This window comes from Zootoca vivipara, chromosome 4, assembly GCF_963506605.1.
Source record: "Zootoca vivipara chromosome 4, rZooViv1.1, whole genome shotgun sequence".
NCBI lineage: Eukaryota > Metazoa > Chordata > Lepidosauria > Squamata > Lacertidae > Zootoca > Zootoca vivipara.
The window spans coordinates 38,564,586-38,577,945 of record NC_083279.1 but is presented as its reverse complement, the minus strand read 5'-3'; the positions used below and the strand labels follow the sequence as shown (position 1 = coordinate 38,577,945).

The window sequence follows — 13,360 nt, the reverse complement described above, 5'->3', positions numbered from 1 at the left end:
TATAAACTGCTTCAAATTCAGGACTCAGCTATACAGCTGCAAATAAAACGTTTTGAATGTGTTGTAAAGTGCAATATACAATTGTGACAGTAGGTGGTAACTGAGCTATAGCAAATTCAATGAATTTTTCAAAACGATTTTTTTTAAAAAAGCATTTTCACAATGTTTTTAACATTTGTGTAGATTCCACCTAAGTCTTATCTCTCTAAATCTCCTTGCTTCTGATCAGTCCATTTCAAAAAGTCTCGATGTGCGGATACTGATATCTAGGTGGAGCCAACTTCACTTTAGTCTTTGCTTGTTCAACGGTCTGTATATTTTTCCAATCCTGGTATGTCTCTAGTCTGTTTTCTTTCCACACACACACATATATATATATATATATATATATATATATATATATATATATATATATATATATATATCTCCTAATTAGGATATATATATATATATATATCCTCTTCAGACTAAAAGCTGATATATTGCCCCTTCAGACTAAAAGCTTTAGATGGAGAGAAATAATTGTTTATATCAGGGGTAGTCAACCTTTTTATACCTACCGCCCAATAATGCATCTTTCTTGATGGTAAAATTTCCTTACCGCCCACTATGTGCCATAGAACCCCCTACTGCTCACCTGGAATCCTGAAATGCCCACTAGTGGGCAGTAGGGATCAGGTTAACCACACCTGGTTCATATTGATCCCAAATTCCTGAGCATACATTAATTACATAGGACACCGCTTCCTAATCTGTTCTCCTAGTCTTTCTGCTTATCCATAACTAGTTCGTAATGCTTTTCTCTTCTTCTACATTGTATCCTGGCATTGTCCACACCAAGCCTGCTGCACCTGCAGAGTCATATTGACTATTTGACTGCTATTGCATTTGCTGCACAGACGCAGGTTTTTCTGATTTGAGAAACATTCAGTTCCTCAACTAGCTACAGGTACATGTGCAAAGATAAGTAGTTCCACACATATATGCTATTGGCTGCACTGGCATGCACACACACGCACACACACATGCCATTTTTTTTTTACAAGATATGCACATTTAACTGCTCTGAAAACTTATTCAGTCAATCCTTACCTGGATCAGTTTCATTGGCCTTAGTAAAATGGTCCAGCATGAATGTGAAAAACTTGGATAGCTGAGTAAGAAAAGACATCTGTTAGTTTACAAGTTGAAATGATTATATTACCTTGTCTTCCCCTTATTTGAAATAAGCACGCTGGCTCCATCTACACAGTAACAACCCCGGCAAAATCTCAAGCCCCCTATATCTCCATTGATAGGGACAGTGACACAGTTGAGCAATGCCGACTCTAAATTTAAGGGTCTTACCAGGGGTGGGTGGGTGTTTAGATGATAACGTGCATTACTTTGCTTGTCACAATTTAAAATTAACAAATTTTTTAAAGAAAAAAGCCTGATATAAATGAAAATAATGTTTCCCACTTTGTAGATGTGCCTGATACTAAGCAGCTTCAAAAAATGAATGGCATGGTACTAATTATATTATATTATCTTGTTAAAACTTAAGCATCAACCGAGAGAGGGAATAAAAATGTACAAGCTACATTATCCGTGAAGAACATAATCTGAAAAGCCTGCATGTTCTACCTCACTAACAGCTTGCGTCAAAGAAAATTCCCACTGAGTACGAACCTGTAGCTGTGCTTGTTCTTCTGCATATTCGATTGAATGAAAGATGCTCAGGGCATATCTCCGCCTCATCTCCAGCCGGGCCATATAAGAGCGATACCACCTTTGGATGAGGACAGCTGCTTTAATGGCTGCCAAGACATAAAGGGGCCAGAAAGAGAAGATTAACTGTCCACAACTAGTTATGCAGATCTTTGGTTCTAAAATGCTATGCGTGAATCTTGCTCTAAAACGCAGAAGGCTAATCATGGCTCACCTTTTAACCCTACAAGCACTCCTGCATTTAAAGTTTGAGATAATCTTATGGCAGGTCAGGAGAGTGCTGGTGTGCCCATGCTCTGCTTACAAGCTTCCCACAGTCACCCAGTTGGCCACCATGGGAACAGCGTGATGGACCGACCATATCTTACTTTCCTGGGAGTCCTCTTCTCTGAAGGGCTGTCTGGTCCAACTCCAATTTAAGGCAAAAGAAGGGAGAGCTGAAGTTGTTCATCAGCTGTTTGCACCTGGATAGCAGGTGGTCAGGCACACAGGGCCACCTAGGAAGTTGTTTTTCTCTCACTGTGTGTTTCTATTTAAATTGAAGTAATTATTTCTGAATTTGTATCCAGATGTCTAAATTAACACATGCTCCTCCTCCCTTAATACACCTGGGATGGGGCAATACTGGGAAGGTTTAGGAGGGGATACAAAGCTAGGATTGTCTTTGGAAGCATTGCTGTACAGCTCAAAAACATTGCCAGCTGTACAATAAATTCCAAAGCTTCTGAGGCCAAGACGCCTATGAAAGTCATATGGGTCAATATCTTAAACACATTTTTCAAGCTCACACATACAAAATATCATTCGTTATAAACAAATGTAGGTTAAAGTCTCAGGCGATGCACAGCAGCTCAAAATCTGTTTCAATGTGTGCCTTGAATTACCTGTTTTGCTGAGAAAATAGAGAAAATAGAAAATGAAAAAGAGAAAAAATAGGAAATAGGATAAATCCCAAGTCTTTGGGTCATAGCAACTTGCATGAAACAAAGGGAAGGGCATTATGAGGTCATAAAACAAATAGTGCTTGCATTGGGATTTACTAATGCAAGTTTATCTATATATATAAAAATGTAAAAATCGTGAAATTCCGTTCGACACTTTTCTCCGTAACCGCTTGACCGATCGTCCTGAAATTCTGACACAACGATCCAGGCCACTCCTAGAGCGTTGTTGGGGGCAAAAATCCCTCAAATCGCACACCTGCCCAGGTGCAGACCTGCTTTTCCACCAAGGCAAACAGCGCCCTCAAGTGGCGTAGTACCCTCCTCCACCCCCTCCCTTCCTGAGAAATCTAAGCCACACCCACAAACCAAATGACATCATCATCAACCAAGCAAGTGAAAATCCCCCATTAGGCCTTTGTTTAATGTAGGCCCCTGACAGGCTCGGGGGGGGGGAACCCATAACAACACACTTGGGGGCATGGCAAGGGGTTTTTACTTTACCATTTAGCACCACTAACCCTCCCCCCCAAAAAAAACCCCACCAAAAAACCAACATTGTCAAGTGGAGGTTGGGGCCTGCCTGGGGGGGGGGGGGGTGGCACAGGCCACACCACAGCCTTTGATTTTTGTAGTCCCCTGCACGGCAAGGGTTTTTTACTTTACCATTTAGCAACACTACCACACCAGTCATGGGGGGGGGACTGAATAGATCATGGATCGGGACACATGGGGCCAGTCACAGAGATAAGGCACAACAACACAACACACCCACAAACCCCGCCTCTGCCACGAGATCCTGTAAAACAGGAGGCCTTGGCTCCATTTTACATACTAGGCCTCAGGTCTACAGCCCATTAAATACTATCCCAAATGGAGCCCTGGGTGGGAGGAGGAGCCCAAATAGGTCATGGGCTGACGTAGGGTGGGGGGATAGATAACCCTCATCAACGCACTTGGGGGCACAGCAAATAAATACCATCCTTCAAAACGTCCTGAGATATGCCGGTCATGGAGGGGGGGGGGACACAAACTGAATAGATCATGGATCGGGACACATGGGGCCAGTCACAGGGATTACGCACAACAACACACCACACCCACAAACCCCGCCTCTGCCACGAGGCCTTGCAACCACCAAAACAGCTATTCCACCCCAAGCCCCAAGCCTCTCCCGGCGGCTGCATTAATAAACGCCTGGCAGCATTAGGCAGTTGTTCATCATTTCTCCTAACACACACTTGGGGGCACAGCATGGGGTTTTCGCTTTATAATTTAGTGGGCGTTGTGTCACATGCGAGGCTCCGGTGGCCATTTTAAGTAAGGGCAGTCGTGCCCCTTTTAACTTAGGCTTTACCATGTTTCTCCAAAAATAAGACACCATCTTATATTTATTATTCCTAAAAAAAAACCCACATTGGCTTATTTTCAAGGGAGGTCTTATTTTTTATTACGCGTCCAGCCTTGCCTCTTCCTTGGGGCCCTCCAGAATTGCGCCGATAACTATGTCTTATTTTTGGGGTATGGCTTATATTGCACAAATGCTTAGACATCCTGCTATGGCTTATTTTATGGGTATGTCTTATTTTAGGAGAAACAACTGATTGTAAGCCTCTGTGTTTTGTTTTGTTTTTTTTAAAAAACCATTCACTTTCTCTCCCCAGTTTAAGTCCTCATATATTTGCAGTGGCCACCCCCACCCCATTTACAATCCCCTACCTTCCCCTTGCCCAGGCCAGGTAGATAATGTGGCCCTTTTTTAAACCCTTTGGTTACTTTTCTCATTTTACTGATTGCGAATATGCTGACCGAGGGCCCCTTTAGATTCGGAGGCCCGCCCCAAGTGGCCCATATGACCCCCCCTCCTTCTGTCTGGGCCTGTCTGTTGCTACGGGGCTATGGGCCTTCGCTATTTGATCCCCCCCCCCGGTTGGGATTCTTTAAGTATTCTGGGTCCCAGGGCACATCATCATCCCCTATCCTTAATCTAAATATATAGAAATGTTCACGATTCGTTCGCAGGGGCCAATGTATGGAGATACAGGGGGGAGGGGCCAACAGAGGGCTCAGACAAAAGTAAATACTGGGAAATAGAACCCAGAAACTGACAACTCCTTCTCCAATGACGGGGGCCAATGTAGGAAGATACCGGGGGTAGGGGCCAACACTCCCCAGGAACAACAGAGGGTTCAGACAAAAGTGCATGCTGGGAAATAGAACCCAGAACCTACCAGTTCCTTTTCGAAGGGTGGGGGCCAAGGTATGGAGATACAGGGGGGAGGGGCCAACACTCCCCAGGGACAACAGAGGGAAGGGTATCCTACGGAAACACAGGGATGAGCCGGGGTGGAGGGAGGAGGGGCAGGATACGTCATGGATCGTGACAGGGTGGGGGGGATCACAGGAAAGAACCACAGCAATGCGTGGCCGGGTCAGCTAGTTTAAAATAAAAAAAATGAATTTTATTATACAATAGGCACACAGTTGTAAAATACTATTTTATGCAGAAGCTTCTGAGTACAACTTGTCAAAAAAATTGTTGTAGATAATTATTTTTGGATTTTTCAAAATTTAAAACATTTGTTTACCTATAAAATATGCATTCATAGTATTTTAATAGCACCACCATATTAGTGCCTAAGAATTGCACATCAAGTTAGATTCAGCTCCAGGCAAACTGTGTGCTATAAGGTCCAAAATAAGCTACTGAGAGATTCATAGATCTTATGATATTAAACAAGTAGTAGCCTGCCTTTCGATGTGAGCCCTGGCACAGGAACATCACACTGATCACAGCTCCTGATTTGATTATTGCAATTCTCACTCAGGTAGAAGTGTTGCTTTGTTATTAAGACAATTAATTGAAACTCTAGAGACTTAGAATCAATGACATCAGTCAAGGCTATTCCCGAAAGGAACAGTCAATATTTCCAGAATCTATTTGCTATGGCAGAAGCAACAAATGGATGTTGCAGAAGAGATACAGGAAAGTGTATGAGAGAGATGGCATTGCTGAACTGAAACAGGATTGATGTAGATCAGGCATGTCCAACAGGTAGATCGTGATCTACCAGTAGATCACTGGACGCCTGTGGTAGATCAATGGCAGATCACTGGCTCCCCCCAAAGAAGCTCAACAACTTTGGCTCCCCTAAAAAAAGCTCAATTTTTTTGCCCTGTACCCCCCCCCAAATGGCGCTTTCCTTATCCCTAAAAAAGCTCAACAACAACTTTGATCTGAATGCCTTAAAAACGGGCCTTCCTCCTCCCCAAAAAAGCTCAACAACTTTGACCTGAACCCCCCAAAAGGGGGTAGATCACAGCAAGTTTTTAACTATGTAAGTAGATCGCAGTCTCTTGGGAGTTGGCCACCCCTGATGTAGATGATTGATGTTGACTTGACGTAATCCATGAAAAGTTGCGAGTGTGGTTCCAATCCATCTGATGGCTGAGAAACGGGATTGACGTCTGTGTTTGTCACTTCAGGCCTAGCTGAGTCTAAGACAGGCCCTGCAATCCAATTCTATGCATCAATTTGTCTTCCTTCCACAAAGACTTGCTTTTCTGTTCTACACAAGGTACAAATATCTGTCTCCTGGTGGGATTTTAAGCAACGGTATCCAGATGGGGAATCTGTTTTGATGGGGGCAACCAAAACAAGAGATGCTGATGGCAGAGTAGAATAAAACCTTTGAGTGATGGCATGGAGTTCTCAGCTAAGGCCAATTTCACAGTGGAGAATTTTCCTTTCCTTTTTACTTCTCATCCCGAATTCAACCCAGGCTTTCTCAAACATAAATTATGAATGGAAAGATACGTGGACCTTTTCTCAATGACTAATGATTATGGGACATTATAGGTAGTGGCTGTTTAAAACAAACAAACAAAACCATGAGCTTTTGTTTTGCTGCCCTTGCAAGTGGTGGCAGTTTTCCTAGGTCCATCCCCACCCCCAACAATGGCTCATTGGAAATGATGTTTCTAAAAGGCACTCTATAATTTTTGCACCCTGAAATTGGTAAGTGTTTGCTTTTCTTTCCCTCTTCTCATGAACCTCCGTTGAGTCTAATTTAGAGGGAGAGAATTGCCCCAAAGATATTCAGATCCTGGCTAGTAGTCAGATGCCCAAGCAACTTGTTGGATATTCCTGAATACCCTTACTGTAATTGCAAGAATTCCAGGCTTCATATACATTGGACGAGTGAAACCAACCACCTGTCTCCTTGATCCTTGCCCATCCTGGCTTATAAAAGCTAGCCGGGAAGGGCTGGGCGATGGGCTTCGCGGGTTGGTAAATGCTTCTCTCCATGAGGGAGCCTTCCCAGACCCGCTGAAAGAGGTGGTTATTAAACTGCTTCTTAAGAAACCATCTTTAGATCCGGCCAATATGGCCAACTATTGCCCAGTCTCAAATCTTCCATTCTTGGGCAAGGTGATTGAGCGAGTGGTTGCTGAACAACTTCAGGCACGCCTGGAAGAAGCGGACCATTTGGATCCCTTCCAGTCAGGATTCAGGCCTCATCATGGGACTGAAACTGCCTTGGTCGCACTGGTTGATGATCTCCGGCGGGCTAGGGACAAAGGTAAGAGCTGTTTCCTTGTTCTGCTGGATCTCTCAGCGGCTTTTGACACCATCAACCATAACATCCTTCTGGACCGTCTAGAGGGCTTGGGAACTGGGGGCACTGTCATGCAGTGGTTCCGCTCCTTCCTCCTGGGCCGTGTTCAGAAAGTGGTGGTGGGGGATGAGTGTTCAGACCCCTGGGTTCTGTCCTCTCCCCCATGCTTTTTAACATCTATATGCAGCCACTGGGAGAGATCATCAGCGGGTTTGGGCTGGGTGTCCATCAGTATGCTGATGATACCCAGCTCTACCTCTCTTTTAAATCAGAACCAGTGAAGGCGGTGAAGGTCCTGTGTGAGTGCTTGGAGGCGGTTGGAGGATGGATGGCGGCTAACAGATTGAGATTGAATCCTGACAAGACAGAAGTACTGTTTGTGGGGGACAGGAGGCGGGCGGGTGTGGAGGACTCCCTGGTCCTGAATGGGGTAACTGTGCCCCTGAAAGACCAGGTGCGCAGCCTGGGAGTCATTTTAGACTCACAGCTGTCCATGGAGGCACAAGTCAACTCTGTGTCCAAGGCAGCTGTTTATCAGCTCCATCTGGTACGCAGGCTGAGTCCCTACCTGCCCACTGACTGTCTCTCCAGAGTGGTGCATGCTCTAGTTATCTCTCGCTTGGACTACTGCAATGCGCTCTACGTGGGGCTACCTTTGAAGGTGACCCGGAAACTACAACTAATCCAGAATGCGGCAGCTAGACTGGTGACTGGGAGTGGCCGCCGAGACCGCATAACACCGGTCCTGAAAGACCTACATTGGCTCCCAGTACGTTTCCGAGCACAATTCAAAGTGTTGGTGTTGACCTTTAAAGCCCTAAACGGCCTCGGTCCGGTATACCTGAAGGAGCGTCTCAACCCCCATCGTTCTGCCCGGACACTGAGGTCCAGCTCCGAGGGCCTTCTGGCGGTTCCCTCACTACGAGAAGCCAAGTTACAGGGAACCAGGCAGAGGGCCTTCTCGGTAGTGGCACCCACCCTGTGGAATGCCCTCCCACTAGAGGTCAAAGAGAACAACAATTACCAGACCTTTAGAAGGCATCTCAAGGCAGCCCTGTTTAGGGAAGCTTTTAATGTTTGATGGATTTCTGTATTTTAATGTTTGATGGATTTCTGTATTTTAGAATTTCTGTTTTGTTGGAAGCCGCCCAGAGTGGCTGGGGGAACCCGGCCAGATGGGCGGGGTATAAATAATAAATTATTATTATTATTATTATTATTATTATTATTATTATTACTACTACTACTACTACTACTACTACTACTACTACTAGCAGTTAAGAAGGAGTTCCAGGAGAAGGAGTTCCATACATTAAGAAAAGCATTGAAAATATAAAACTATAGCTTGCTGGTCTCTTAAACCTTCAAGTCTTCTCAAACATCCCCTGCATGTCACAGGAAACGTACTGGAAACGTACCATGTCTGTGAAGGTTCTCAAACCTTTCTTGTCAAGATAGTAAGAAACACCCTGGCCAAACATTTGGGAGAGCAATAAGAGATGTTAATACAGTATACATTATGCCCTTTTGCACCAAGACTCTCAAAATACTGTGTTTCTCCTATTTTAAGACACGTCTTATATTTATTTTACTCAAGAAAATACTGCATATGGCTTATTTTCAAGGGGTGTCTTAAAATACACTGGGGGAAGACTGGGGGAAGAAGGCGAAAGGCTGTAGCAGGTAAACAGGGCTGGTGAAGAAATCTCAGCCTTTTACCAGGGGACGCTGTGGCTTTAAACCACTCCAAGAAGTGATCGGGTGGGTTTCCTCCCCGCCCTGCTTGAACAAACGTCCCCTCCCTGCTCCGTTGCCTCGCTCACCCGGGCTCCGGTGTCTGATTAAATGAGAAGGAAGTGTGGGAGTGAAGCTCTCCCTTTAAGAGGCAGCCTGCAAAGGCAATTTCAACAATTCGTCATTGCAGGCTGCCTTTGAAAGGGAGAGCTTCGCAGCCTCCACTCCCAAACTTCCTTCTCGTTTAATCAGACATCGGAGTGCAGGTGGGGGGGGCAGGGAGGAAAAGAGGATCGCTGAAAAGGGGAGGGGGAGGAAGAAAGAAGGACAGGGCGGGGGAGGTTTGCGGAGGTGAGAAAGCGACCGAGGCAACAGAGCAGGGAGCGGAAATTACAATGGCAATTTCAACATTGCAGGATGGCATTCCACAGCTCTCGCTCTTCCCCTCTTGTTCACATCGGCAGACTGGGGATGCCGCCGCCGCGGAGAGGGAGGAGGGGGAACCTTGAGAATCTGGGACCTTTCTCCCACCCCCTGACAAGCAAGGGAGGGCTTGTTTTCTCCTCCTCCTCCTCCTCCTCCTCCTCCTCCTCCTCCTCCTCTCTCTCTCTCTCTCTCTCTCTCACACACACACACACACATTCACTCACTCACTCTGCCGTCCGCCTCTCCAAACCAACTCTTCAACCCAGAAATCAAGGGGACGGAGGAAGCCAGTGAGATCCTCAGACTCACTGCTGCTGGCTCCTGGAGGCAGCCTGCCGGGTCGGCGCGCAGCAGCGCCACGCAGAGCTCCCCAAGCCTCCTGGAGCCAGCAGCAGCAACAGGGCAGGAGGCTTGGGGCGCTCCGCGCAGCGCTGCTGGGCACCGACCCGGCAGGCCGCCTCCTCCTCCTGCCGCGGCCGTCGTGCTTGGTCCCGCTGGCTGGCTGGGGCGCTTGGCGGTCTCGCCCTGCGCAGCTCATGGGTGTGGCTTATTTTCAGGGTATGTCTTATATTTTTTTGCCTCTAGAAAATCGTGCCCTGGCTTATTTTATAGGCACGTCTTAAAATGGGAGAAACACGGTAGGGACCAAGGTTTGATGCTTTAAAGCAGCCTCGTCCCATATGGTTTGGACTAAACTCTCATCAGTTCTAGCAAGTAGATATATGCTGGCAGAGGCTGAAAGAAATTGCAGTTAGAACCATATGGAGGGGAACCAGGTTGGGAGAGGTTCTTTAAACAGAGAACAACCGGTGGCTATATTATCTCAACATCTTCTTGAGTCTTCTTCATAGTGTGTCCTCCAGCAGAACCACCTGGGATGGTCCAACCTACAATCAGTATCTTCCAAATTAATGCACACCACAATAAGCTTGTTTAAGTATCACATCAGAGAATGGAAAGACCACACACAGGTTACTTACCTCTTTCGGATTTGTTCACCTGCCTCGTTGTAATAGAAGTGGCACATCCCATGACTTCAGTTGAGACTGGGGTGCTGATTTAATATTTCCTCATGGGCGATGGTTTTCTTCAAGCCATCAGCGTTGCCAACCATGCCGTCTTTATATTCATCTCAATATGCAACAGTAAACAACGATTCCCAGAGAAAACTACACCTTCCATTGGCCCGAATAAGAGAGAAGACTGCATGACAAAAATAGATACCATATTGTTAGCCACTAAAGTGCTGAGCAGCAGAAATAATTAACCAGGTTATCTATGCACGGCTGAAGGCAGTGCAGAGATTTGCCAGTAAACACTAAGCACACTGTTCCAGATTTTGATGCTGTTGGCCAAGCACTCCTGACTGGGAATCCTGCATTATGGGGTGGGCCAGTATGGAAGGAGACCCAAAGGGACCTAATCCAGAATAAGCAGCCACATTCTAGTGGAAAACATTGGGCACAATTGTAAATCACACTCGAGGATATTTGTGGAAACCTATATCATTGCATCAATGAGCCTATCTCGTGAGATTTGATGGAGCCAATCAGAAGCCACGTTAGAAGAGAACACGCAATATTCCGAAAAGTGGGCTGCTGGCCTGGGTGCTTCTCTAGAACAAAAGGGAGTGGGCTTGTGCAGTTACACCTGTAGAAACAGAGAGACTGGTGCTTCCCCAATGTGTCACGTGCCATGTCAAGAACTACCAGACCCAGAGTTGCTGAAGCATAGGCAGAATGGCGAGAGGCATCTGCGGGAAAATCTAAAGCACCACAATACATCAGGAACATTGATCTTGGGGACAGGGTGACAAAGTGATGCTGATTTACAGGCTCAAAATACATGTAAGTAAAGGTTGAGCACAAACACACACATCATACTGCCATGTCCAGCTATAAATCAGGTAGCCAGAAACATAAGGATGTTAAACAAAGGAAATGAAAAGAAGCAAAAGGATGCTAATTAAACCTTGTTGTTTGTTTGCTTGCTTGCTTGCTTGCTTTTCAAAATGCACAAGGCCTTTCTGCAGTCTAGCTCAGGCAGTACAATTACTAGGCAAGCAGACGGACAAAAGCAAGATGAAAATGATTTCAAGATAGGGATGGTGTCAAGTGGGGGGAAGCTTCTAGATGTATTATGCAAGTCTGTTCTAATGCTTTTAAGTAATACCACCATCAGCACTGCAACACTAAGGAGAAGGAAGAGAGAGGGAGAGGGAGAGGGAGAGGGAGAGGGAGAGGGAGGGAAGTCCAATTTAGGTATTCAATGTGGGTGCATTTAAAGTGGGGGACATTAGGTGCATGTACTCAAAGTCTACCCAAAGATCGGAAGTGTGTGTTAGGTGGAGGTACTCAGAATTCCTACCACAATTGGGAACCCTTTAAATGCAGGGAGCCATCTGGAGCAGAAGAGGATCAGCTGACAATCAAAGCATGCAGGGAAGAACAAACAGAAGATGGTGGCTCCTAGTTTCAGTATTTGTCTCTCATTGGCATACAAATGTATTATCTCTCTAAACATATAGGTACTTATTTAATTGTCATGGTTGATAAGAAGGGCTTTCATAGGTGAATCTGAGAAGAAACAGGAGGTAGGAGCTAAGCTAAGCTGTTGTCTCACTAGGTGGGGCAGTAGCAATCCCACTCCTTGGCCTAGAACTAAGTCCACATTTATCAAAATCTGGCCAAGATTTCAGAGTACCGGTACTTCCTTTTTCCCACCCTCATCTAGAAAAAGGTCATTTTTTTCTGGTCACACATACACACACATATCCAGGGAATGATCACAACACATCCGGCATTGTGGAAGATGCAAAATGGTAGTCAGGTTGCCAACACAGGTATTACTGCAGCCACTTGCAGTGGTGGTGGGGGAAACAACTTTAGGACAAAAGAAAGACGCTGACCTACTAACACTGCTAATTAGTTAACCTTACTAGTGGAAAATTTCTCTTTTCCCTGGGAAAAGTTAGTCCCCTCCCACCATCTCTCTTTCCACAAATGGGGTGGGGAAATCTGAAAGGCATTTGTGCCCAGCCCTCGTTTGTACTTACAAACTGCCTTGTCTTGAACCTATTTTGAATCTTATACTCATTCCTTGAATATTATTGAAGAGACAGCAACAGAGCACGTGCAGTTTCTCACCTACTGGTCACTTGGGGTTGCCAGACTCAATAGAGGACAGGACTTCTGTGCCTTTAATTGCCCTGCTCTCTTTTGAGTCTGGAAACCTTAAAGAGAAAACAGCAGACCCTTTGTTTAATTTCCAAGCAAAGGGTCTGCTGGTTTCTCTTTAAGGTTTCCAGACTCAAAAGAGAGCAGGGCAATTAAAGGCACAGAAGGTCTGTCCTCTATTGAGTCTGGCAACCCTATGGTCACTACAGGATTCAGTACATAGAATCGTAGAGTTGGAAGGTACAAGGGTCATCTAGTCCAACCCCCTACAATGCAGGAAAATTTGCCCAACATGGAGCTCAAACCCATGACTCTGAGATGAAGTCTTGTGCCTTACCAACTGAGCTATCCTAGTTGGCTAGAAGAAAATTTTAAAGCAAAGGAAGTCTGATTTCCAGGCAAGCCTGAGTCCCAACTTTACTCATTTTAGATATGAAAAATATTCAGTGCTAAAGTGGTGTGTGTGTGTGTGTGTGTGTGTGTGTGTGTGTGTGTAACAAAGGGAAGTGTAATAGGAAAACAAATGAAATGCAAAGTTGGGAGCATGAGAGTCAAATTATACTCATGTTTAGGAAGTTATACTCAAGGGGAAGAGATTCAGTTCGGTTCATAATTGAAAGGAAACTTTCCTAATTTGTACTTACCAAAACAATATGCAAACAAATACAGGTATATTTCAAAATGTAGAGTTTCCCCAATGTTGTGTTGCAGTTCTCAAACAAGAGCATGTGTACAAAGCATATTAGCGAAAATA

General features: G+C 45.3%; 1 protein-coding gene across 3 annotated transcripts in view; it reads right to left on the bottom strand.

Moving 5' to 3' along the window:
* PPEF1 (protein phosphatase with EF-hand domain 1) overlaps positions 1–13,360 on the bottom strand; it is a 50,580-nt gene that overhangs the window by 25,745 nt on the left and 11,475 nt on the right. For 2 of the 3 annotated variants that reach the window (XM_060273513.1, XM_060273514.1), the window contains 3 exons: positions 10,411–10,633; positions 1,672–1,799; positions 1,093–1,153 (listed from right to left, as the gene is read on the bottom strand). In XM_060273513.1, the coding sequence (XP_060129496.1) occupies positions 1,093–1,153; positions 1,672–1,799; positions 10,411–10,462 (241 nt within the window). In that variant the 5' untranslated portion in view covers positions 10,463–10,633. Of the gene's footprint in view, positions 1–1,092; positions 1,154–1,671; positions 2,693–10,410; positions 10,634–13,360 lie in introns of those variants that run through there. The other variant, XM_035116587.2, reaches the window with a different exon arrangement.